This window comes from Argentina silus (assembly GCF_951799395.1).
Source record: "Argentina silus genome assembly, chromosome: 10".
NCBI lineage: Eukaryota > Metazoa > Chordata > Actinopteri > Argentiniformes > Argentinidae > Argentina > Argentina silus.
Window position 1 is genome coordinate 4,318,265 of NC_139664.1, and position 25,277 is coordinate 4,343,541.

Consider the following 25,277-nt stretch of genomic DNA (forward strand, 5'->3'; position numbering starts at 1 on the left):
TAGAGGGGGTAGCTCTGATATTTATTACACGAGGAAGATGGAAGTTATAAGTAATCATCAATTAAGCATTTTTGTACGACACTTGAATGATTCTCATGATAAAAAAATATATAGATTTTCATATAGCACTTTAGATTTGCGGACATAACAGTCAAATTATGGAGACAAATTAAAAATATTGATTACAAAACAAAAGATACAACACATTTAAGCGGTACATTTAGATGGGTCATTCATTAGCCTTCAAAATATTGAGCAGTGATCAGGCAGACTGTTCTAGAGCTGGGATGCTATGGAACAGATGTACAGGCCTACAGATACACTGTTTTACATACAAGATTATAAATTAGAGTATTAATTTAAAAATACAATAAAATAAAGGAGAATTCAATTAACAGCTAAATGCAGTGATGCTGGGACATAATTACTGGCCATTGCATTACAGTTGACCCCCAGTATTAGAGGCAGCTCGGCTTACAGTTTAATTGAACTATCCTGCTGATGATGATATGTAATGTTGTCAAGAGGGAAACAGACCACTTTTCCATTGGTGTTTGATTTTGTGGAGATTGATTACCATTGTGATCTTGCCTGTGTACAATTCACAGGAATGATACAAGCAAAAGGTAACTTAAACATGCCTGAGCTGCAGTATTTAATCAGGGCCAAGATGACGACTGCTCTTCTGCATTGCACTTTCCTCCCACGCACGTTGCTGTGCAAGTGAAGCGTTGTGTTTTTTTTTGCTATTTTGTAAATTATTTTGCTATTTTGTAAATTTCTTGTCAATATTTGCCATTTGTTTTTTATGTCCATGCACCAACCTCACCAAGTCAATTTCCTGTATGTGCAAATATACTTGGCCAAATAAAAGAATTCTGATTCTGATTCTGATTCTGATTCTGGTTCTGATTCTGGTTATTTTGTGTGTTGATTGCTGCTTGTAGCTGCGATAAGTCGGTTGTGGTGGCTGGCTTTAATTTGACAAAAAAAATTACAAACGAAGAATGAAGCTCAAACATTAATCAATATAAAAAAAAGACACTCTTGTTTTTGTGTGCGTGATTCTTATAAAAACAAAAGAAAATGTTCAGTTCCCACTGTGTTGGCTGTCTCACTGTCTGCCATTCCTGAGGCCTGCTTCTCCATCTGAGCCCAGTGGAGGCGTCTCACCCTCTCCAGTTGCACTTGAATATGAGGACACAGGCTGTGAGCAGGACCAACAGCACCGTGATGGGAACCAGGAGGATGGCTGTCAACAGGAGCCATGGCTGGGGGAGCTCCTTCTCCACTTGGGTCTCCATGACCACTGGGGGAGCACAGCAACAACAACAACAACAACAACATCAACAACAACAACATCAACAACAACAACAACATCAATAACGGCAATGACAAAGACAAAAAAAAAAGAGTTGTCTTCGATCTCATTTACATTGTTTTGAAACAAACCCAATGCAAATGTGGCAAGGGAAGTGATTCCAAGCAAGCGAGATTCCGGCAGAGTTTCGTAGCAATAGAGACAGAGAGGGAGCTCAGTGGAATGACGGAACAGAGTAAGAGGACAGAACAAACTGGTTGATCTAGATCTGCACTGCAGAGAAGGGAAAGCAGTTAGGGAAAAGTGTGAATGAGAATACACTACCAGTCTGTGGACAGGTCCAGCTCTGTATCACAGTGGAGTTCAGGTTCAGTTGACATTCATAGTCCCCGGCACTCTTCGAGGACAGGACCACAGACAGAGTGTTACCCTGGAAAGAGTGGATGTTTTTGGTGGCGTTGTCACTCTGCGTCATGGTCAAGATGGACCCAGGGTCCCAGGAAACATTCACGGCACACCTGTGTGTTCCCTCAAACTCAGGAATGAGATCACAGGTCGCAGAACCTGGGACACATGCGCAAACACACATGCAGGCACACACACACACACACACACACACACACACACACACACACACACACACACAATGGATTATTAAGCCACAACAATACCAGACCCTGCAGGGAAAGCAAACCTACAATTTCGCAAAAAGATAAAAATTATATAATAACCATAGACCAACAGTAGAACCCAGCCATGTGTCCTATTAGGTTTTTGTTCTGTTTCCTCATAAGAAACTTTGCACTGGTATATTCCAACGTCTTCCCACTGTACATTCTTGAGGAGTATAGACTTATTTGATGAGTTCTGGTCACTGTCAAGAACTTCCACACGATCCTTGTACTGTGGATACTGTGGATCCTTAGGCCACAGTTTGGGTTTTTCGGTCTGATTCAGATACCTCCAGTAGAGAATGGGATCCTTTTTGACTGTATGTTCTGAGGAGTAGGTGAAGTTGCAGGGTAAAGTGACATTCTGAGCCAGTTTGGATACAAGCACAGAAGGGCTCAGGGTAACCAAGATCTTGGCCCTGGTTCCTGAGAGAGTCCAAAAGAGGAAATAGACAGTTAGGTCATCCGTGGTAGTGAACAACACCAACTGTGTGGTTAACCTAATTTCTACCTTATTTCCTGTCAATTCATCGTTGTCGTTATGTAACTTTATGGAGTGCTATGGTCCTAATCAAAGGATTGATTTTATCAGGTTACAATTCTATTAAATCAAGGAATCTACCATTTAACAAATTAACCAATTTAGATAAAATAAAACTGAGAGGAAGGGTATTTCAGTGTGAAATACAGAGCTTAGTCTCAAGGTTATGAAACCAACAGAAGCCTGAAAAATCTAACCTGAAAGAAGGAGGAGGAGGATCTTCAGAATGTTCCAAACATGTTCTTTCCAATTTGAAGACTTGGAGGTCTTTGTCATCTTTCCTTGTTCAGAAGTACAGAAATTATCAGTTTAATATAAACTATTGTGGATAACTGTGGCAGCAGGAAGGATTGCAGAGGCAATAACCGAGACAGCAGTTACTAAATGTGAAAGTATCAAACATCCTGTCGGTATGTGATCTTGAATTTCTACAGAAGTGACAAACCCACACCCACCAGAAACAGAAACCCACCAGGAACAGAAAGTTTTACTCAGACATTGTGGGTGTCAACTATTTATCAGTTCTTTGTGGTAGCTAAAATATTCCGTTAGAAAAGAATGAAGAATGTAGATCATATAAATAAATAATCAGCTATTTTAAAGAGCAGCAGAACAGTATGGGCCCAATTCAATCACTTTCTCAGTTTCAGTGTTGGTTTTGTATCAATATCCAATGGGAATGTGAGTTATTCACAATTTAATTGACCTTACACAGCTCAACCAACAATTTCCATCTCACAAAGGCCAACCTTGTCTTGTCCTACCTCATTGCACTACTGCGTATTTGTATTATTTGTATTTGTATGCTGCATTGTCAAGGAACCGAGCCCAAGAATTTTACTCCCTGCACTTGTGTATGAGATGTAACAAATAAACTTGAACTTGAACTTGAAGTGTCTAAAACGAGAGACAAGGTGAGTAACACAAAAATAAACAGGAAACAATAAATGAATAACATGAAACAAAGACAAACATAAACTAAGAAACAGGTTTTGTAATTTCTGAATGGTGAAACCAATATGTACACAAATACCATCAAATAAAGTAGAGAATCTCTCCCTTAACCTCATAGTAATTGTTTGTTTTCAAATCCACAACTTTTGGAGTGTAAAGTCAAAAGAAGAACAAAATGTATGTGACTGTCCACATGTCTGTCTGACTGTCCGTCTGTCTGTAACGCCATTACTTTTGAGGGTGCTTTCAGAAAACCCATAGAGAGAAGAACATCAGAACATTTTCTTATGAGAACTCTATGAGGTAACTTGGTTGATGATACAAAAAACTTCATTACCCAAGTCTTTCTGTACGTACTACGCCCATACGTCAGTTAGGAATCCAACATGGAGGACGTCGGAGTAACTGTGGAAAAAATTCAGGTCTGTATTTCAATGATTGTGTCAAATCAACCTTATTATCATTATATCTGGGTCTCGTACAAAAATTTAATTACACTTTACCCGTTCAGATTAGTTTGTTGCTGTCTGATGTGTTCTTTGAGGACATGGAAGTCCTTACCCGCAAATGTAAACGTGCCAATTCATTCGCTGCACTAACGTTAGCTACAAATGCTCCGTCATGCGAGCAGCTAAAGTGTTAGCCTAGCGAGCTAAGAAAGGCAACTGCGATGAACTGTTTGGAGAGTAGACATCCTTTTTTATTTTCGAAATTTAGATTTTGACTCGCTAACAAGTTCGCTAACTCCAAAACAATAATAAAGTCATTATGTTAACTCGACAAGTCAACAGCAGTCTTTGAACGCTAGCTAACGTTAGCTAGGTAGCTGGCTAGCTTTCAGAATGACACAGGAATTGACAGTTGTGTGGATATTATCATTTTGCAGAATTCTATTGTGTGTGTAACTCTTGATTATTTTAGGAAGAGGAAATGTGCCACCATAATTTTCATCGGCATGCATCAAATACAGTCGCTATATCTGCCATACCATTGTTGGCCATATAAGATGATGTTGTTGACGAATAGTGCCTGTGTGTTGATTGTGAATGTGACTTTCTTCCTAGGACGAGGTGCCTGCCATGATCAGTTCAAGACCCCAGACGGGTCTATCCTTCCTGGCACCAGAACCAGAGGATCTTGAAGACCTTTACAGCAGATACAAGGTTCGTATCTGCTTTCTATGGATAGATGATTCACTTACTTAAACAAATGTATTTGTTGTAAGTCGCTTTGGATAAAGGCGTCTGATGAATGCCATAAATGTAATGTATTTACATTACATTTATGGCATTCAGCAGACGCCTTTATCCAAAGCGACTTACAACAATACATATCTGAATATTGTTTTGTGTGGACTCAAGGAGACTTTGCATATCTTCAGAGTACATGCCAATGTTCATATTGACTAAGTGAAGATTGCACCATCCATTCAGCTGGATGATCTCCCACAGCATTTGGCTAATAAGCCCATTACTACATAAAAGCAGCTATTGTGCTTTCGTGCCAAACTCAGTCTTTCTGGTAGACCAGATCAATCACTAATAACAAACAAACAAATAAAACAGTGTTAACAGTAACACAATAAGTTGTACAGTGCATTTCTTCTTTAATCAAAGAACATTTATTTTTTATCACCACTTGAGGCTTTGTGTCAAAACAATTATCATTATCAGTTATCATATAATAATTATCTATTAATATATCATCATTTACACCAATGTTCTCCCATTCACCTCCCCTACCCTCTCCTTGTGTGTTGTAGAAGCTGCAGCAGGAGCTGGAGTTTCTGGAAGTGCAGGAAGAGTATATCAAAGATGAACAGAAGAACCTGAAGAAGGAGTTCCTCCACGCCCAGGAGGAGGTGAAGAGGATACAGAGTATCCCCCTGGTCATCGGCCAGTTCCTGGAGGCTGTAGACCAGAACACAGCCATCGTTGGCTCCACCACAGGTACTGTTTTGTTACGTTGTGTGCATATTTATAAAGGAAGTACAACCGTCCATAGTGTACATTTTCAAAAAGGTACGGTAAATGAATGCCTAAAACTCAAGAGCAGTTGACATGGCAAACTGTCACCTATATTTGTTCCCATCCAATTTGTTCCCATCCAATTTGTACCCATCAAAATATTCATATTTTACACTGAGGGACAGCAGCACTGTCAGTAAGTCAACAAAGGAGGGTGAGATCTCTGTCCAAAACATTCCTCATGATATCCCCCCTTTTTATTTTTCTCGCCTCTTCTACCTGTCTGTTTTCGCTTCCTGCCTGATTCCACCCCCCTCGACCAGGCTCCAACTATTACGTGCGTATTCTGAGCACCATAGACCGAGAGCTGCTGAAGCCCAATGCCTCTGTGGCCCTGCACAAGCACAGCAATGCCCTGGTGGACGTCCTTCCTCCGGAGGCCGACAGCAGCATCATGATGCTCACATCAGGTACTAACATGCACAACACGCAATCCTGCCGTCTTCACTTGGTCAGTTTTGAGAGGAGCAGGACACCTACTTACTTACTCTTATGATAACACTAAGATGTTTTTTTTTGGGGGGGGGGGGGGGGATATTGATGTTTACTAGAGTTCAAGATTATTCTCCCCAGGCCTCTAGTGGTATATCTTATATATTATGGATTGCTAGCTGCTAAACTCCTTTGTGTGGTGCTATTGCATTATTCCTTTATTTTTTCCTACAGATCAAAAGCCAGATGTGATGTATGCCGACATCGGAGGGATGGACATCCAAAAGCAGGAAGTGAGGGAAGCAGTGGAGCTGCCACTTACACACTTTGAGCTCTACAAACAGGTGAGTGGGTGTGTCAATATTTGAATGTGTGTATTAAACCCTTTTGATGACGCAATCATTCTTTTGCTCCATCAACACAAGTTGATTAAGCTGTATCCTTACTTGACACTTGTGGGCTGTGTGTGTTCACGTGTCTCTTTGTGAAACCAGTACAGGCTGTTGTTTAGCTCAACCCCTGGTCTGTGTCCCCCTCTGTCCTCAGATTGGCATTGACCCACCCAGGGGGGTTCTGATGTACGGGCCCCCAGGCTGTGGGAAGACCATGCTGGCCAAGGCCGTGGCTCACCACACGACAGGTATAGGATGCTCTCTGCTCACCATGCACACCAATTCAATTCGATCTTTATTGTCCCAGTAGGGAAATTCATTGTGCAGCCAAGTATTTACCGAAGGTACAACATGCATATTGATGAACTAGTGTTAACAGTCAGGCTGGGCGTTCAGTGGCGTAGCACACTAAGGCGCATACCATATAATCGCAAGGTCCCTGGTTTGATTCCGGCCATCGACATATCCTGCATGTCATCCCTCCTCTCTCTCACCCAGCCTTCCTGTCAATCTCTACTGTCTCTATCCCAATAAAGCAGAAATACTCTAAAAACATATATCTGTATCATCACCACCTCCCTTTCTTATTTTCTTTTTCTCTCTCTCAGCGGCGTTCATCCGCGTGGTGGGCTCTGAGTTTGTGCAGAAGTACCTGGGTGAGGGTCCTCGCATGGTGCGCGATGTCTTCAGGCTGGCAAAGGAGAACGCCCCCGCCATAATCTTCATAGACGAGATTGACGCCATCGCCACCAAGCGGTTTGACGCGCAGACTGGAGGTACAGTTCCTCACATTGAGCCTCTCCAAATACCGTGTCAACATATGTCATTCGCTTTCACAGCAAATTAGTTTGGTTACACAACGCTTAAATCAGCCCATCCCAATGAAGCTAGAACCAGGGGGACGCATAGCCTTGTAATGGCCTTCCAATCACCCTTGAGTGTACTGGCTGTGTTTTATTTGTGGCCTAGTTTCAAACACACAAGGACACTGCGGGCCCAATTTCCCTGGTCTGTCAGCTTATCTAGAGCGATGGACAACCCTCAGATTCTTGTGTGATTTGTTTTGACTACATTTCCCATGCTCAGTTGAGTAATGTTGCATTATGGAGTCTCAGGACACAGTAGTTATAGTTAGTTGCAAATTTAATCTAGTAATTTTAATCATTTTTCAGATGTGGCCAGGCTAATGTGTTTCGGTCACTGACATTCTGGGAATGTTTACCGTTGGTACATTAGTTTAAGGTTATGAGGATGCCTTATCAGATTTCAACATGAAAACAAGCACAGTTCACACTGGCACAACTCGATGTAAATTCTCAACTTTGAAAATAAGATAAGATATATTAACTTTCCACTCAATACAGATGTGGGACTGAAAAACAAGTGTAAATCATTAATAGCGCGTCTCAATAAAACCACCATTGAAGTGAGGTTCCGTATCAGATCGTCCAGGGAGTGTAGAATAGTTAGTGAACGAGTTTGATCTGACTCCAATTCACAAAAGATGATTGGTCACAAGTTCAGCCAACAGCTGTATTTCCCCACACTAATCATATTTTCAGACCAGTTTAATTTCAGCCTCTCTTCAAATCCATCTACACCATTTCAGAGTTGTAGACATCTATTATTGCTGACTTAACCCTCTGCTTCCTCACCAAACAGCGGACAGAGAAGTGCAGAGGATCCTGCTGGAGCTCCTCAACCAGATGGACGGCTTTGACCAGAATGTCAACGTCAAGGTGTGGTCACCTAGCATGAGACCTTGTGATATGCCCTTTTTCCTTTCAGCTGCCTGGTGTTGTAGTTACAGTACCATGAATAGAATTCATACAGGTGCTAACTTTCATGCTTAGAGCCCTACCTTAAGCTATCTTGAGAAATTTTAACAAACATTAACGTTTTTGATTGATCTGCTAGCCGTGTGTTGCTTTAATTGCCACGCCATGCCGTAATCTGATGCCACAGCAGTTTGCTGATGAAACCTGTATCGCATGACCTCCACCGGTTCACCTCTGACCTGTTTCCCCCCCCATCAGGTGATCATGGCCACCAACAGGGCAGACACCCTGGACCCTGCCCTGCTGCGTCCAGGCCGTCTGGACAGGAAGATTGAGTTCCCCCTGCCTGACCGCCGGCAGAAACGCCTGGTCTTCTCCACCATCACCAGCAAGATGAACCTCTCTGAGGAGGTGGACCTGGAGGACTGTATCCTTACACCCTCTCATTATGTCTGTGTGCATGTCGCGTTATACTCATATTCCGCTTCAAGATGAACTCCAGTGAAAGGAGTTTTTTTTTATTTTTTATAAATATGTTTTTAGGGGGCGCTTTGTGGCGTAGCACACTAATGCGCGTACCACGTAATCGCAGGGTTCCTGGTCTGATTCCGACCCTCAACAATAAATATGTTTTTTGGGCATTTCTGCTTTATTGGGATAGAGACAGTGGAGATTGACAGGAAGGATGGGAGAGAGAGGAGGGATGACATGCAAGATGTCTCGAGGGTCGGAATCGAACCCTAAGTGCCCCATGTTGTTTTTTGTTTTTTTTGTTTCTGACAAACAAACTAATTTTGATGAAAAAATTAAATATTTTCACTTAAACACAACATATTGAGAGACGGCAGCTGGTGTCTGTCTTTTAATACATTTCCTTGAGAAAAGCAAATAGGATCATGTAAACTCTTCCTGCTCAGAACAAAGAGCAGGAGCACAAAGGTCCTTTTGTTCTGTGTTCATTGCTGTGGGCTATTGGTTTTCATCAAATATTTATATCCTCTTCTCTGACAAAGTAGACACCCAAAAGACCTAACGAGGTGTGATGTTTGTCTTGGGTTTATGTACTTTCTCTCACTTTCCCCACACTCCTTTCTTTAGTCATTGGATAACACACAAGCATTGCTCACATTTGACCATTTTTCAGTGTGTACTAATAGATGGCCAGCTGACGTTGGAGCTGTTCACTTTATTGTTGTTGTTGGGTTTTTTTGTATCGTGAGAGTGGTCATCTGCAGTTGTCCTTAACCAGTGTGTAGATGTGGCCAGACCAGACAAGATCTCAGGAGCCGACATCAACTCCATCTGCCAGGAGGTGAGTGGGGCTGTGGGGAGGAATTTCTTCAGGCATAATCAAATAACCACCATAAAAGTGCCTTGTAATACTTTTTAAATGGTTTAACATGTCATAGTAGCCCACATTACACGAGCTAGGACCTACCTTATGTTCCAATGAGCGAGAAAAAATAGTATACACTTGAGGTCTTAGCTACGTCTACACTCCTGTTAAAACTGCTTCTACGGTACATACTCATGATTCTCTGTGTGTCTCTCTCTCAGGCTGGCATGCTTGCAGTGCGGGAGAACAGGTACATTGTCCTGGCCAAGGACTTTGAGAAGGCCTACAAGACTGTTATCAAGAAGGATGAGCAGGAGCATGAGTTCTACAAGTAGATAGAAAGTAAATGTCCCATCCCCCTCTGAAAAAAAAGATGTGGCAATCAGACACACACTTTGTTTGATTTATGTTAGTGTGTCTACAGTGTCCATATATGGCTTAAGAGACCCTGACTTGCATTGACCTTGGACGGAATATGACATCACTACACTAGGCCTTATGGCAAACCAGGGGCTATGATCCCAACCTTGAATTCCAACCACACATGCAGTGTAAACACACACACACACACACACCTGGTGAATTTAGTGTTTTTATGGACTCTCTGCAGGTTCTTGAGTATCTTTGCCTTGACTGTAGCTTGTATAGTGGCAGAGAGTTTGTACCTGTATGTGGAGTACTTACTGGATAAAACAGTAGTCTAAAATAACCATTAAAAAATGTTTTCCATACAAAACCAAGTCTCTATTTTATTGAACTGAAATATATTGGTTTAAATGCATCCATGTCGCATCATTTATTTTGAAACATTTGACACTACACCTCACTGACTTGTGGTCATAATACGGTGGTGAAGGGAGAATATGAGGTAATTGTTGTCTGTGGCTCTTATCAGTTCACAGTAAGTCTTAAGTAAGCATTGAGGAAGACTTATCATTTGAGATTCCATAGGCACATGAAATCAGACATGCGAATATATGCCTTTGGTCATCTGCTGTGGTGGAAGCCATACATTTGATAGAGAAACTGACTGGTCGACATAGAACTTCTACTTGTACTCTGTGCTCCATACCGAGACAGTCTAGACAGACAGGCACCACTGATGCGCTGTCCTCTGCGTCGTCTGTCCCGCTCTCTTTCCCTCTCCCTCTCTTTCTCAGGGTCTGCCCATGAGTCAAAGGTGCTCAGCCTGAGGTTGTAGTTCAGCCTTAAGACCATAAGGGGGAGGAAGACTACATTTACTGCACAGCAAGGGTATATCCAAAGAGATTTGTCTATCTTTGGAATCTCTATGTTCAGCAAAACTCCAGATGTGATGCGTTACTTTCCAATGATTTATATCTATGGATTAGATGGTGAGACTAATCTGAGTTAGTGGTCCAAATGTTTTGCCAAATTCCTGTAAATAGCTTTTAATCACCCCCTAGACATCTAATAATACCATGATTTTAGCTTTAGCTCAAGGGTCAGATTGTAGGGTGTCAGAGACAAAAAAACAAAACAAAAACTCATCCAGACTCAACCCACTTTTGTCCCAGTGGGAAACTGTTGGGCAGTCGATCAGTGACGGGGTCGAAGTAGTTGGCATAGAGAGGCAAGGTTGCTGATTCGGGGTGCTGCGACATCTTGGCAAAGATTGGACCCAACTCGTGGTTGGGACCCACCCGATGGCCAGGGCATAGACTACGCCACAATGCTGACACCACTGCATCCAGAGTGGGCTGGGGCTTCCAGGGATGGAGGGGAGGAAGGTGGGACAGCAGCTGAGACATTCTGGGGGAAACTATTAGATGCTATAAATCAGTTACTTGACCACCCTAGTACTATCAGTGTGTCTAATGTGGTGTGAGCCATACACCCTTACAACAACAAAAAATTGACCACGGGAGCGATTCACCTCTTACACAGTTAATAGCCTATTAAATACATGTATATTCAAAGAAAGCATTAAAACAATTCTGTGTAGAAATGTATTAGGTTTGGCCACAGTACAGTATAATTTAATCCTAATTTACCAGTAGAGGACAAGTAGAACACTGATTAATGTTGTTCCACGATGTATAGGAAGGCTACCTGTTACTTGAAGAGTTTTATACCATTTTGATAAGAGATACAAATGCATTGAGTTAAGAAATAGTTCCTTACCTTAAAGCAAAAAGCTATGTATGAAGAATGGTAATGCTTGACAACAATTTGTTTACACTTGAATTTAAACAGATGTGTGATGTCAATCCCATTCTAGAACATAACACTTAAGGACACTTTTTCTCAACAATTTCTCAACTTTTGTTGCGCTCCAATTGAAAGGTGTTATCTTTTCCTTCCTGCGTGTTTACCATGCCGACGATTTATAAATGAAACTCGAGTACACGATCTTCACACACAAAGGGGCTTATACTCATTGTCACGCCTTGGGCCAGAAATCTTGTGAAACCAAAAAAGTGGTGGTGAAATTACGACATCGTCCATGGAGGAGGTGAGATAAGGCTTCTCTCAGTGGCTGCGCAGACACTGTACAACTGATTGTACAACCACACCGACAGCGGCTGTCCGTTATTTCTATCATTGCTCCATCAGAAGTGGCTCGGTCGTTCACGGTGAATAGTTGGCTCCCTCCCCTCGTTTTGTGGAGCAGAACTCAATCGTCGAGCTCAAGATATGTTGCTGGCCAACATGGAATAAAAAGGAAACGGCGGAGAAACGAAGGGTACCATTCATACTTAAGAAAAACTGCAGAAGGACTGGAATGGTAACATCACATATGTTTATTAGGTGAGCTGGCATTGTTTTTTTTCGCTAACTAGCTAACGCGGACCAGACTTTTCGAGGAAAGGCTGTGAAGGGCTATGCTCATCCTCCTCTAGCAAAGTTTGTCGTGGCTACCACTGTGTCCTGTCCTGTTCGCTAGTTATCTCGTATAAATGTGTTACAAATATATGTATACGCACATATGTAATTATACTAAAATACAGTATTTGTATTTTATTTTTCGAAATCCATATTTTAGTTAGATGGCTAGTTATTTGTAAATTCGTCACTCGCTAGCAACATCATCACAGCTAGCAGAGTTAGCTCGTTAGCTATCAGCTAGCTACATACATCAGGAGTCGGGACTGCTGATAACATGATGTAGCGCGATTGTCACATGATTACTAACGGTGCCTCATATAAGGTACAATTAATGTTCAAGCGACGCCAACAACACCCTCGTCTAGTAGTGGGGAGTGAACAAGGAGGAAACCTGTCGCTCACATCATTTAGTTAGATACAATTATCTGCTGCACCTAGTGTGTGTGTGTGTGTGTGTGTGTGTGTGTGTGTGTGTGTGTGTGTCGTTGGCCCTTGTCATGTTGCTACATCAAACACTTTTTGAAGAGGGTTTACCTAAATGACCTGCAGCCAGAATGACTTGTATACACAAGGCGCATCCTGGAGAAAAGGATCAAGGTGCCAATCATCATTTATTTTCAAAGCAACCTTTCAGCAAACACAATGAAGGAGTGTAAGTGAATTGAACCCACAAAAGTTGAGTAAACAAGTTGAATAAATGGTTGCATTACTTTTATTTACATACTTCTGGCTGTGCTGTGAGAGAGAGAAGAAAAAAAAGTCCTCCCTGAACAAAAGGCCCTGGTGTTTTCTCCCCAAAGCTGTCAGATTGATTGAGTCGAGGCTTGCAGTGTGTGAGTAGACCAGTGCTGGGAACTGGGACTACTACACTGTGTTGGTGGGAGAGAATCTGATAGCCTTATCATCCGGCCTTGGTCCTATCTGTCCATGGATCTCAGAAAAGTTTTCTCCACAGACAAAGAATGTGACACTGACATCTGAAGGTATCGGATGTATCATGTGTCGGAAGGTATCATGTTGTGAAAGTGACTGTGATAACATGCTTCACAAAGCCTATATGACATGAGTCAAGACGTTTAATTATTTTAGTAATCCTGTCCAGAATGAGAGATTTTATTTAGCCTATTTGTTTTTCTTTTCTTTTTTTTTCTTTTCTTTTTTTTTTACAACAGATACTGGTAACTCAATCAGCTAGACTCACACACAAATGGTTTGTAAATTAAGTAGATCTACTCGCTGACCTTGCTTTTGTCCAATTGTTATTTATTTTCTATAATGGTTTGGAGTGGGACCCCAGGGCAGATATCAGTAGGAGCAGACACCTAACCAGTGTTCTCCCTCTTCACATAGGACTGACTGACTGTTGGAATCAAACCCATATTTCTTAAAACACCCAAACCCTACCTGTAAGCTGTAACACTACCAATTAATCTCAGGCTTCCGGCTTTAAACTGAACTGGGGCTGCCAGATGTATCACCAGGATACAGTAGCTTTGGGTTTGGTTAACTGCAGCTCTGTTTCCTGATATTTAATCATGCTGTGGTGTATTATATAAAACATCAAGATGCAATGAATGGCCCCTGGCCTGATCTTTGAGCATTGTGAGCATGAGTAGTAGGCTTATACCTGTTTCTGTCTCCTTTACCAATGAAGCCTTTCCTTGTTAGTGCTTATCTTGTAAGTTAAAGGGAACATTCCCCAAACACGTTTGTGTAAACTAGGCCTAACTGTTGTATTTGCTATGCTAATAAATGTGTGCGTGTGTGACTGTGTGTGTGTGTGACTGTTTCTTTGTGGCCATTTTGTTATGGATTGACAATGGTTATCGTTTTCTTTTGGTCCCCGTAGTTACCATTGCTTAGTCACGGAGCCATGCGAATTGTCATCATGGTTGCAACGAGGGCCTTCCCAGAGGAGTGTGCCCAAGCCAGAAAATAATTCACTGCACTATGGAAATAAGAGGGAGGGAGAGATGGAGAGAGGGAGAGAGGGAGAGGGAGAGAGAGATGTATGAGGAATGTTGTTTTTCTTCTTCAACAGCCTGTCCCAGTGGACACAGACCTGGGGGAGCAGCTGAAGAGACGTGCACCAGCTGCAGTGGCAATGAATGGGCAGGGTGCTGGAGAGGTTGCCATGACGAGGACGGTTGAACCCGTCTCTCTGCCGACGTTTCTGTTTCTTGGGGGGGGGGGGGCTGTGTTTGCTGAACATTTCATTGCCTGGTTCTAGTTCAGCTGGTTTAGCCTGTTTGGCTTGTTTGTTTGGTGGAGCTGTTGCATCTAGCTGCAGTGACTTTGTATTAGGTCAACATGTAAGCATTTAAAAAAAAAAAAGAAATTGTGAATCACTAATCATTTGGTGAAGGTCGGTGTGGTGACACTTCAGCTAAAAGGCCCTGATCTATGCAGATATGGCAGTTTGCCTCACAGAGGTCCACGTTGGTGCCTTTTTATTCAATTTCCATTTTTAGAAGTAGGCTCTCGCAGATAGTGTCACCGTTTCTCCCATAATTTGAGATGGAAAAATCTTTCTACAGTGGCCCCGGGAGAGTACACTCTCATCCCCAGCTGACCATATGTTGATCTGGATGTATGTGGATGGGCAGATACATAGATAGATGGATGGAAGGATTAATACATGGATGGAAGTATGACGCACCCTTAAGTGATGAGATGGGAGACCACCCTCATCCTCCCCCCGGTCTCTCTGGCGTCACGCTCCACCCACTCAATGGTATTGACCACAGCAGCACACTCTAGTATGGTGCGATACCTATCGCCTTCAACTTCCCCTCTCCTCTGCTTACTGCCTGCTCCCCGTTAGGACAGATGCACAACAGATGTGTTCAAATTCTGCATACGTCTACTCTTTCCCTTTCTCTGCCGGCCTTTGCCTTCGCGTGCCCTGCGTTCCTGGTTTTATAATCTGGAGATTACGAGTCCGTGCACGCGCTGCACAGACCGACCAGTGTCACCATTTTCTCCCTTTCCCTTTTACCTTTCATCCACACTCCAAACTTCCGACTTGACATTTACGTTTATGTTTGTGGCATTTAGCAGACGCCTTTTTACCCAAAAGCGACTTACAGCAAATTACATTTGTCTAAGTAAGTGAATCATCTATCCATCAGTCATCATAAGAATAAGTAATTTATGCTAGGACCAGGGGCTATTGACAGTCACAATGCTTTTTTTTTTTTTTTTTTTCTTCTCCCAACAGGAGAGAAACTTGCACAGGGAGGAGTCTTTAGGAAGGACAGTTAAGATGTAGCCTGAAGAGATGGGTCTTCAATCTACGGTGGAAGATAGGTAGTGACTCTGCAGTCATGACAGCAGTGGGAAGCTCATTCCACCAGCGGGGCGCCAGGATAGTGAAACTGTTACTTCCTCCCCTAGATGTCATTACAGTTAAGGGGCGGGTCGATGCACATATGTTTATTTTTATCTATCACAGTGTAGGGGGAGGGGAGTCAAAGTGCCAGAGTGTCTTCTGTGTGCAGCAAAGAAACGGATAAGATGGAAGGGAGGGGGGGGAGAGGAGATGAGAAAGACAAGAAAAGTGTCAGAAGTGGAGGTAAAAAGCGTTGGGTGCGAAGGTGGGTGCATCTGGCTCAACCTCGCTCCACATCTCGGTGTGTTTCTCTGTCTACCGCCCCCCCCTCCCCCAACCCCCCTAGTCTGCCTGACTAATGTACCTCCCAGCAGTGCTCCTGTGGCTGGCTGTAGGCAGCGCCCGCGCGCCAACTGAGCCCACCGTGGTGTCTGTGGGAGCCTGAATATCCATGCCTAACGAGAGCCCTAGATAATGATCTATATTTACATCTCGCATACTTCCCACTAACCGCCCCCAACCCCCCTTTTTCACACTCTCCCATCTCTCCACCTCTCTCTCTTGCTCCCCCTCTATAGCTGCTCTCGTATTCATTCAAGTGTGTGCGAGTATGCATGTGGACATTAATGCCCCAAGGCATAAGTGATTGTCCCATTTTGAGGCTGTTATCTGCCAGCACTCTGACTGGAAGCCCTACTGCACAGACCGAGGAGGAGGAGGAAGAGGAGGAGGGGGGGAAGGAAGGAAGAAGAAGACTGCAAGATGTTTGTTTTGGCAAACTCTAGGCCTGTGTTAGTCATGCCAATCCTGCCTCTCTTAAATTTCAAATGTCAAAAGACAGGGATGTATGAACAGCGTTGAGGCTATAGAGGAGGAAAGTACAAAACCATACTCTCTGCCCGCTCCCTACCCCCTACGACTTCACTTCATTCTCTGACCCCCCCCCCCCCCCCTCTCTGTTTTGGCTCACTCTCCATCTCCTCATCTCATGAGGCTCCATAAAGCCTCAGGAAAAAGACTGCCATCTAAATCTAGTCACTGAGTTTTTTGATATGCCCACTAAGTCAAGGCCTTCGTGCCTTTGTCTTTGTGCCTGCTGCCAACTTATCTCACTTCATACCCCAGGTTTAGGTCACAGTGTGGGCTAAGTCCGCCCTCAAGCACCAGGCTTGGGTGATATGCTCCCTTTGTAATAACCTCTTCCCATTACACCGGTGAAATTGTAGTTGACTGTAGAATAGAAGGGTGTCTTATAGAGATTTAGACTACATGGCCTGTGCTTTAAGTTGCCGGTCATGAAAGAGAGGAAATGGCAGAGGGTGGGCTGATATGGCTCAGTCCTTCATCTGCTCACATTTCCAACTGCACAAAAAAACATAAACATCAGGCTTCTCCTTCCTCTCCCCCCCCCCCCCCCCCCTCTCCCCTCTTTGTAGGAGTGAACTTTCTCTCTCCTTTCTTGCTTCTTCTACCCTCCCTTCTCTTCCTCGCCGTCTCCCTCGTTCCCTCTCGCTGTGTTAAGCAGCTGTGTGTGTTTAATGAACCTATTTCCAGTGAGTGAGAGCGGTTGACAAGGGATTAAGGAGCATGAGGCTGGAGAATGAAGAGGGGGGCGGCGGAGCGCTGTAGAACCTGATGTGCTCCCATTTGCAGATAAAGCACTTGTGGTCTTACACACACACACGTGTGCGTGTGCACCCTCTCAACAGGCTCATTGTTTTGTGTTGTTGTTTTTTCCCTCCTCCTCTCTCTCTCTCTCTCTCTCTCTCTCTCTCTCTCTCTCTGTCAATCCCATCTCTGTCCGTGGGATTAGGATTAGAACTCTGAAGATGGCCGTTTTAACAAGCACTAATTGATTTGTGAGTGTGGATGTGTCGGGATACTCCAGCAGACAGGGTGATTTACGTGAGCACCGGTTTTAACGATCCTGCCTTGGTCTGAGGTCGATGTCAGAGGAGGACTAGGAGGACTTTGTTTTGACTGCTGCTGCGTTTCACCTCCACTGTCTCAAACGCTTCAGTCTCACTCTCCTTTCCCCCCTTGGTTTCCAGAAGGCCCCTGTCTGGGAAAGCCTCCATGTTGGAGCCGACGTTGGGCCTGATTTGTGCAGGTTCTCCAACTGTTCTCTTTAGGCTCAGTGAAAACAAACACAGGCTGTTGTTCTCATCGATGTGGTCATGTGTGTGTAAACAGTCAGCCTAAATGGGAGACTTGCAAACGACAACAGTGGATTGTTGAAGGCTGATCACCAATCTAACAACCCCCACCCCCTTCCTCTTCTTTTTGTGTTTCAGATCTGTATTCTTGTGATTGGTCCAGATCCTGTCAGTCAGGCCCAGTGGACCCTCCCCCTAACCTCCCTTGGAAGCATCGCTCAGCCAGGAGCGCGTCAGGATAGGACAATAGCTGTGGGTGTCGGACCCCCCCCTCCCCCCTCCTCCCCCCTTCCTCTCTTCTCTCTCTGCCTGTCCCTCCTCCACAACCCTCCCCTCACACACACTCTTGCAGAGTTCCCTGACCACTCCTCCCACACTGACTACGGTCCACTCCCCCTGCCTCTCCAGCCAGCCAGCCTGCCTGCCTGCCTGCCAGTCCGGTGAGCTCGTGGGAAGCCATAATCCCCTGTAAAGGATAGGGCCTATACGGCTGCATATGCTCCATTGTTTTGGTGGCTGTTGTTGTGTGGAGCCCCCCCCCCCCCTCCCTCCCCCCTTCCCTCCCTCCCTCCCTCCCCAGGGGAGTGCAGCGAGAACAGAAGGCACCACGAAAACACAGAGAGAGAGAGAGAGAGCCTGACGCAGCAGTTTTTTGTACCAGAGGAAAATGAGCTGTGGTGGAACACTGATGGAATTCTGGCGCTAAGTTGGAAGTCGCATGATGTTTAGTCGGCATGGCCACCACACGCCAATGAACCAGAGGACCAGGAACAGTAGACATTGGAGATCGCAACATCTTGACTTGTGGTGGGAGAAGCGGTTGAAATAGAAATACAAAACTGCATTCCGCCCCCCCCATTATTATTTTTGGTTCTCCGGGTATCAGCGGAGCCAAAGTGCCTTTGGGTTAGGGTTAGTTTACTTAACGTCATATCACACTTTGATATCTAAAAACATTCCAACATATCATTTAAGGATGTCGCACTTAAGTACTTAACTTTCTATACATTCATGTAACCATATCCATTTCTATACACCCATTGCCTGTGTCACTTGCCATATGATATACAGTTGCATTGTACTAGCTGACTGCACGCATGTTTACAGTGGTCACAAAGCCACTAGAAGTATACCGTTGACAATCGCACCCCACTGTACGGCTCTCTTCAGAGTTCACCCAGTCTCAAGCTGACCTTTTCAACATACAAGTTCTTAAATACTACTAGGCAGCAAGGACCACCCAAATCCAAACAAACCACGGAAGCCACTTTCCCCAGCTCCTTCCTCCCTCGTTGCTGTGACACTGAGCCGTCGCCATGATCTCCCTGCAGTCCAAATGGCGCTACCTGTTCATGTTCCTGGGTGTCCAGCTGGTCGTCATGGCGCTGCTGTCCCGGGAGGGCTACCACAAGAGGGTGACGTACTTCATCGGGATCTTCCGCAAACCAGACAGCGTGTCACCCCATGGCCGCAACCAGACGGGCGCGGGCGGGGACGTGTACGCCAACCTCTCTCTCCTGGCCAAGGTCCACAGCAAAATTGAGGAGATGCCCTACTGCCCCAAGACGTCCCCCCTCATAGGTGAGTTCCCCAGCTGCCCGTCTAGTCTGGCGGTCCACTGTAACTGGGCCCTTCCCTTGTGGCCCACTCCCTTGGTCCCTCCAGTGTTTTACAGTAATTTCACAGGAGGCTTAATTTTGCAGGCTGACAACAGAGCTACAGGACTGAAACTGAAGATGGAGGCATTTGTACCGATACCAGGAAGAAAGGGTAGCATAGGTTACAGGAACTCTTCCAGGAAAGGGAACATACAAACAAGCCACATAATTGCTGTTCTGCGCAGCAACCCCTCCCTAAAGCTTCACTACATGTCAGTTCGATTTTAAATTTTGTATATCATTCCTAAGCGTCTGTTAAACCGCTGTGTGGTTCAGATGAAAAACTAGCGTCAATAACTGTTTTTAAGGATTTATTTTTTTCTTGGAAATACAGTCTACCGCTGCGGGTGTTTTTACAGTGCATAAGTCATTCATATTCATGCCCTGATTTATCACTGCCTCAGCCCTTCACGAGAACCAAAACGAAATCCACATGAAATGACTGTAGCCAGAGGGGCATGTTAGAAATGTCTTTCTATTATTCTAATATACCGCTCTGGTTGTAACTGGCAAACTCAGTGGCGCAGAGAGTCTGAACCTGAAGAGCTTGAATATGCAAAACCACTGCAACAGATAAATCCGTGCATGTGTTGTAAATGGTGGCTACTTTAAATAGTTGGCGAGCTTGCCGATTTCAAATCAGTTCATGTTCCGATAACCATTTTCACAGTGTATATTTAATATACCGCTGTGCAAAGAACTTTCAAAAGACAGGAACATTAGAATTAGACTGGAGGGGGCCTTTTAAGGACGGACATGCCTTGTGGGACAATAAAGTGGTCTTCACAATGTACAGTAGCCTATTATTGTCTACCTCCGATTTTCGTTGTGGTTGCCTTTTTTTTGTTTCAATAAACTTTCTGTGGTGTTATTAATAACATATGTACGGGTCATTGTTGTTCAACAGCTGCCAAATCAATAAAAGATGCTTGTCCTGCAAGCACAAAATGCTAGCTGGTGCTAAATGACGCGACAAAATGTCAAAATAGCTTTTAAACCACGTTGGCCTGCTGTATACCGACCAAAAATCACTAAGCGGAAAATAATCAAAACTATGCAACGGGAAAATCCTAAAGTATTAGTGAACTTTATTACATGCAGGCATTAGGGGCTCTGGTTAGGTTTTCCACCTCTCTAAATTACGTTGACACCGGTTGTCTGGGACAACAACATTTATAGTTGGGACCTTGCAGACAGGACCTTTCTTTGGTTCTTGTAGAGGCAAAATAAAAACCATTATGTAACGGGTTGATCAAGTCGAGCATTGTGACTGGCCGAGATGCATTCCAGCTGTTCTATCGGCATGTGGTTTTTGGGTGGACTTTGTTCACCTGCACTAAGCTAGAGGATCAACTTTAGCCTTCTGCTCATAGGCTATTATGCTAAAATCACCTCCAGAAATTGGATGGCATGCTAATGGACAGTGGAAATGGTAAGTGTTTCATGGTGGAGGTCTAGAAAGATGGCGAAATAATACTGTTGTAATTCCTGGCCTCTCACCCCCCCCTCTCTCTCTCCAGGTGGACCGATCCATGTCAGCTTTCCCTCGGGGCTCACCCTGGCGGAAGTGCAGCGGAAGAATCCACTGGTGGTCCGCGGGGGACGCTACAGGCCGCCTGACTGTGATGCACGGCATCGTACCGCCATTATCATTCCACACAGAAGCCGGGAGCACCACCTGAAGATCCTTCTCTACTACCTGCACCCGTTCCTGCAGCGCCAGCAGCTGAACTATGGCATCTATGTCATCCACCAGGTGAGAGACACACACACACACACACACACACACACGCAGCACTGTCCTCATCCTCATTAATTTAACACCACACACACAGTCCTCAGCATCTACATGTAAGGGCACTGTAGAATATCAAGAGGGTCCAAAAGATTGATTTAAGGAAAATATCAGATATTTATTTATACAGATCATTCAGTAATATTGTTGTTGTGATTTCCCTTTGAAAATGTTCTTTACAGATGACAGACATACACTCAAAATCATAGACATACAGTTGATGATTGACATTCATAGCAAAAACTTGTTGGCCTGACAAGCTGCAGAGAAGTAGGGATTCCGCCTAGATCAAGGGCGCCCTCTGGTGTCCGGGACCACGCCATACATCCATACCTGTGGTTGAAAGATGCTGAGTTGAGAGGCTTAACGAGTTTAATCTCCTTATCCACTTGTAGCAATTCATGTTTACTCTAACAATTTATCTCTCAATTTACCTCTTTCACGCTGAGAGGCAGATTTTAGCATTGGCTTGTTATTGCTACATGCAAGCCATGAATACCAGGTCAACCTCTACAAAGTAAGCATCTCAAAAGGGCTATGACTATCTAAAGCATTAATCATGAAAAGGAAATACTGCTTTATATAGTGTCAAAATGGATCAACAAATGCAATTGACATTTAAAATGGTGCTCGTCACTTGTGACCCTCTACAGAGGAGTGTACAGAAACCCCCCCTATTCGTGCCCCTGCATTTGGGAGAGTACATCACATACCCCAGTGTCAGACTGCACTCTGCACAAACAGTATAGTTCAGAAGTGTTCAGTGCCATTGTGACATGCACACACTTGTCGCGTGTCCCCTCAGGGTACTCCTATTATACAACGCAGCACTGTTGAGTACAAATCGTTGTGTTGACCTCAGGAACGCTCTCGAGCGTTACTCTCAAATCCCACACATCAGCTGATGAGTTAATGTGACACATCGGTATAAATAATGCCCAGGCTTGTCCCGTCTGACGGTGCCGTCTGTGTGTTTCCCGCTTCTCTCCAGGCGGGGAACTACACGTTCAACCGGGCCAAGCTGATGAACGTCGGCTTCCGAGAGGCGATGAGGGAGGAGGACTGGGACTGCCTCTTTTTCCACGACGTCGACCTCATTCCCGAAGACGACCGAAACACCTACATGTGTGACGCCCACCCCAAGCACGCCGCCATCGCCATGGACAAGTTTGGCTACAAGTCAGTCAACATTCTCCACGTTTTTGGGGGATTTAAAAAAAAAATTATTATTATTATTTATTATTTTTTTATAAAACCTCTTGTTCCCTCTATCACTATTTGTGTAGTTGGATTTTCTAATGATTATTGAAATGCAATCAAATATGATTTGTCCTATTTTCGGATATCTTAAATAAATAGGCGGTTGTTGACTTGATTTATTTGAAATGTAATCAGATTTCCCCCTGTTCACTATTTGTGTCTCTTCTGTTCCCCTAGGTTGCCGTACAAGATGTATTTTGGTGGGGTGTCAGCCTTGACACCGCTGCACTACCTGAAGATGAACGGTTTCCCCAACAACTACTGGGGCTGGGGAGGCGAGGACGATGACATCGGAATCCGGTGAGTGTTGATGTTTTGGGGTGGGAGAAAAAATCATGGCCTGAAGATTTGTGCTTTTTAAAATAGCCCCTCCAGTCAAAATCAAACAACTTAAGATGAAAATCCATGTTTTGAGTAATATACAACCAGTTTATGCTGAAATAAGCATTTTTAAAAAAGATTTAGACCCAAAGTTGATCTGAAACGTGAAACTGAAACGTGCTACGATAAACAGACAGGACCTGCCTCCCTTTGCACAAAAAAAAACCCCATGAAAACAACATTTGCATACAGTTTAAGCTTATTTGTATTTCTCTTCATTCATTCATGCAAATGTTTTTTCAAAACCTCGGACTGTCCCTTTGGACTGTGCTGCTGACAGGCCGCGCCCCAGAATTGAGTTCCTGCCTAGACATCCTTAACATTCCATTCTGCAGTCATTGTACATGTCATAATCAGAGTTATTGATTGGAATTCTCTGTTCGTCAAGTCAACTACATGTGAAGAAGGCATGAGAGAGAGAGAGGCAGGATAGCCAAGGAAGGAGTTTTTCATTCATTAAAGTCTGTGTCAACGCTGTAGTCGGGACAAGAATCTGCTCTTATTGTAGCTGTTCCACTCTGAGGACAAGGAGCTGCTCTGTTGCTGTTCACCGTTGTTCCGATGACCAGGGGACGGGTGGTTGCTGTTGGCGCAATGTGAACAAAAGCAGCACATGTTAGATCTCACGTCACGCCCCCTCTGTCTTGCACATTCATTAGTGTCGGGTCAAGTTACCTGTCAGACAACTCTCACCTGAAACGTTAAGGCTGCCACGTGACATAGCGGTTTTCACCCCTCTGGAGGGGGTCTTTAAAAGGTGTAGCATGTACTTTTCACCCCTCTGGAGGGGGTCTTTAAAAGGTGTAGCATGTACTTTTCACCCCTCTGGAGGGGGTCTTTAAAGGTGTAGCATGGACTTTTGCAAGTTGCTGCCCTCTTTGACGACACTGAAACTATGTACAACATGCCACGTTTTCTAATAACGTGGCAAATTTGTGCACATCCACAAAACGTACAAATTGGTACGTAAAGGCCAGTGTTCGGCCACGACACCAGCTTTTAGAAAGCGTCTTGTCCGGACGAAAGCAGCACTCTCCAATGAGCGTTCTTTCTCATGAGATCTCATTTCTGGATTGTTACCCGTTTATCATTGCTGTTTAGCACTAAAGCACTTTTAAATCTGAAATCTACACACTGGACCTTTTAAAGTCTCCAACAGGGAGGATATCACATGAATTTACTCCCCTCTCTTCTCTCCCTGTGTCCTGTTGTCAGAGTGTCCCTGGGAGGGATGTACATCACTCGTCCATCGCTGAGGGTGGGCCGCTACAAGATGATCAAACACAAGCTGGACAAGGGCAACGATGTGAATCCAAGGAGGTACAGTTTTGTGTGTGTGTGTGTGTGTGTGTGTGTGTATGTGCGCAGGTGGTAGCTTGCTTGGGATGCATTCATTAACATTAACATTAAAAACTACTTACTAAATGCCCCTCTCTCCCCCCCCCTCTCTGGATTAGGTTCAACATGCTGGCCAAGACGCGCCAGACGTGGAAGCAGGACGGCATGAACACGGTGCAGTATGAGGTGGTGTCGCGGGACCATCTCCCCCTCTACACCAACATCACCGTCTACATCGGCACAGAGGCCGGCCTGCATCCCACACCCTCACCCCACGCCAAATTCCCGGCAAAGCCCCCAGCAAAAGTCCCGGACAAGCCCCCAGCCAACGTCCCGGACAAGCCCCCAGCGGAACCCAAACAGGACCACGCACGGAACCAACCCATGGGCCACTAAGACCATCTCCCATCCACTCCAGGCCACCCTGGGGGGGTTCACTCTTCAACAGAACTTCATATCAATGCCTGCAATGGAGAGATACCCCCCCCCCCCCGGTGTCCAGGGGTCCCTCTCACATATACATATATTATATGCCTTTTCCTCCTGATCAGCCTAATTAAATGATATATATTATCAATAGCAGAGACCCTGTGAGACCAGTGCTCCCCACTGCCTAGAAAAAGAGGGGGAGTCCACCGTGGACCAATGTAAAGAGCGACCCAAACACTGAGGAGGAAGACTCTGGTCAGTGTATGAATGATTTAGATGTAGCGTTCTCCACTCACCTCACTCTCTGTGACTCTCCCGATATCTCTTCACTCCATTGACTTTTACTCTTACAAGACCTGTGGGAGAGGGGAGGAGAGGGGAGGAGAGGAGAGGGGAGGAGAAGGGAGGAGAGGGGAGGGGTAAAAAGACAGACTCTATGAGTTTATGTGTCTACTGTGCCTGGGTCGCTGCTTCAAACCTCCATTGCCTTAGAAACCCATGTTTGTTCTGTTTGTCCTTTTAGTTCTTACCTTATCTCATTTAGAATTTCAGGTTGATGGGTGTGGTTTTTTTGCAAAACTAGGAGGTGGATTTTTAAGAAATCTATAAGCCACTGAAAATGCAATA

At 44.4% G+C, this 25,277-nt stretch overlaps 3 protein-coding genes across 3 annotated transcripts; 2 read left to right on the forward strand and 1 right to left on the reverse strand.

Moving 5' to 3' along the window:
- Positions 1-2,896, reverse strand: LOC310810587 (uncharacterized protein). The gene is made up of 4 exons (XM_083678407.1): positions 2,731-2,896; positions 2,053-2,418; positions 1,646-1,885; positions 1-1,309 (listed from the first exon to the last, which is right to left on the reverse strand). Exons 1-4 carry the CDS (start codon positions 2,807-2,809, stop codon positions 1,170-1,172), a joined length of 825 nt encoding a protein of 274 aa, XP_083534533.1. The 5' UTR covers positions 2,810-2,896; the 3' UTR covers positions 1-1,169.
- A 956-nt stretch (positions 2,897-3,852) lies between these two features.
- Positions 3,853-10,188, forward strand: psmc4 (proteasome 26S subunit, ATPase 4). Its single transcript, XM_083678228.1, has 11 exons — positions 3,853-3,909; positions 4,552-4,650; positions 5,250-5,436; positions 5,778-5,924; positions 6,181-6,290; positions 6,493-6,586; positions 6,947-7,114; positions 8,001-8,077; positions 8,375-8,543; positions 9,373-9,428; positions 9,674-10,188. The coding sequence occupies exons 1-11, from the start codon at positions 3,874-3,876 to the stop codon at positions 9,785-9,787; spliced, it is 1,257 nt and encodes a 418-aa protein (XP_083534354.1). The 5' UTR covers positions 3,853-3,873; the 3' UTR covers positions 9,788-10,188.
- Positions 10,189-12,038: 1,850 nt separating this feature from the next.
- LOC310811481 (beta-1,4-galactosyltransferase 3) lies at positions 12,039-25,003 on the forward strand. Its single transcript, XM_083679657.1, has 7 exons — positions 12,039-12,224; positions 17,928-19,370; positions 20,968-21,203; positions 22,234-22,421; positions 22,680-22,802; positions 24,099-24,203; positions 24,341-25,003. Exons 2-7 carry the CDS (start codon positions 19,106-19,108, stop codon positions 24,615-24,617), a joined length of 1,194 nt encoding a protein of 397 aa, XP_083535783.1. The 5' UTR covers positions 12,039-12,224; positions 17,928-19,105; the 3' UTR covers positions 24,618-25,003.
- The last annotated feature ends 274 nt before the right edge of the window (positions 25,004-25,277 follow it).

Excerpts from the sequence above, each read along its gene's own strand:
- LOC310810587 (XM_083678407.1), bottom strand. The coding sequence starts at position 2,809 with ATGACAAAGACCTCCAAGTCTTCAAATTGGAAAGAACATGTTTGGAAC. Across the intron at positions 2,419-2,730 it reads CCTCCTCCTCCTTCTTTCAG|GAACCAGGGCCAAGATCTTG; the intron begins GTTAGATTTTTC and ends GGACTCTCTCAG. Across the intron at positions 1,886-2,052 it reads GGTTCTACTGTTGGTCTATG|GTTCTGCGACCTGTGATCTC; the intron begins GTTATTATATAA and ends CATGTGTCCCAG.
- psmc4 (XM_083678228.1), top strand. The coding sequence starts at position 3,874 with ATGGAGGACGTCGGAGTAACTGTGGAAAAAATTCAG. Across the intron at positions 6,587-6,946 it reads CGTGGCTCACCACACGACAG|CGGCGTTCATCCGCGTGGTG; the intron begins GTATAGGATGCT and ends TCTCTCTCTCAG. Across the intron at positions 7,115-8,000 it reads GTTTGACGCGCAGACTGGAG|CGGACAGAGAAGTGCAGAGG; the intron begins GTACAGTTCCTC and ends CTCACCAAACAG.
- LOC310811481 (XM_083679657.1), top strand. The coding sequence starts at position 19,106 with ATGATCTCCCTGCAGTCCAAATGGCGCTACCTGTTCATGTTCCTGGGT. Across the intron at positions 22,803-24,098 it reads GACGATGACATCGGAATCCG|AGTGTCCCTGGGAGGGATGT; the intron begins GTGAGTGTTGAT and ends TCCTGTTGTCAG. Across the intron at positions 24,204-24,340 it reads AACGATGTGAATCCAAGGAG|GTTCAACATGCTGGCCAAGA; the intron begins GTACAGTTTTGT and ends TCTCTGGATTAG.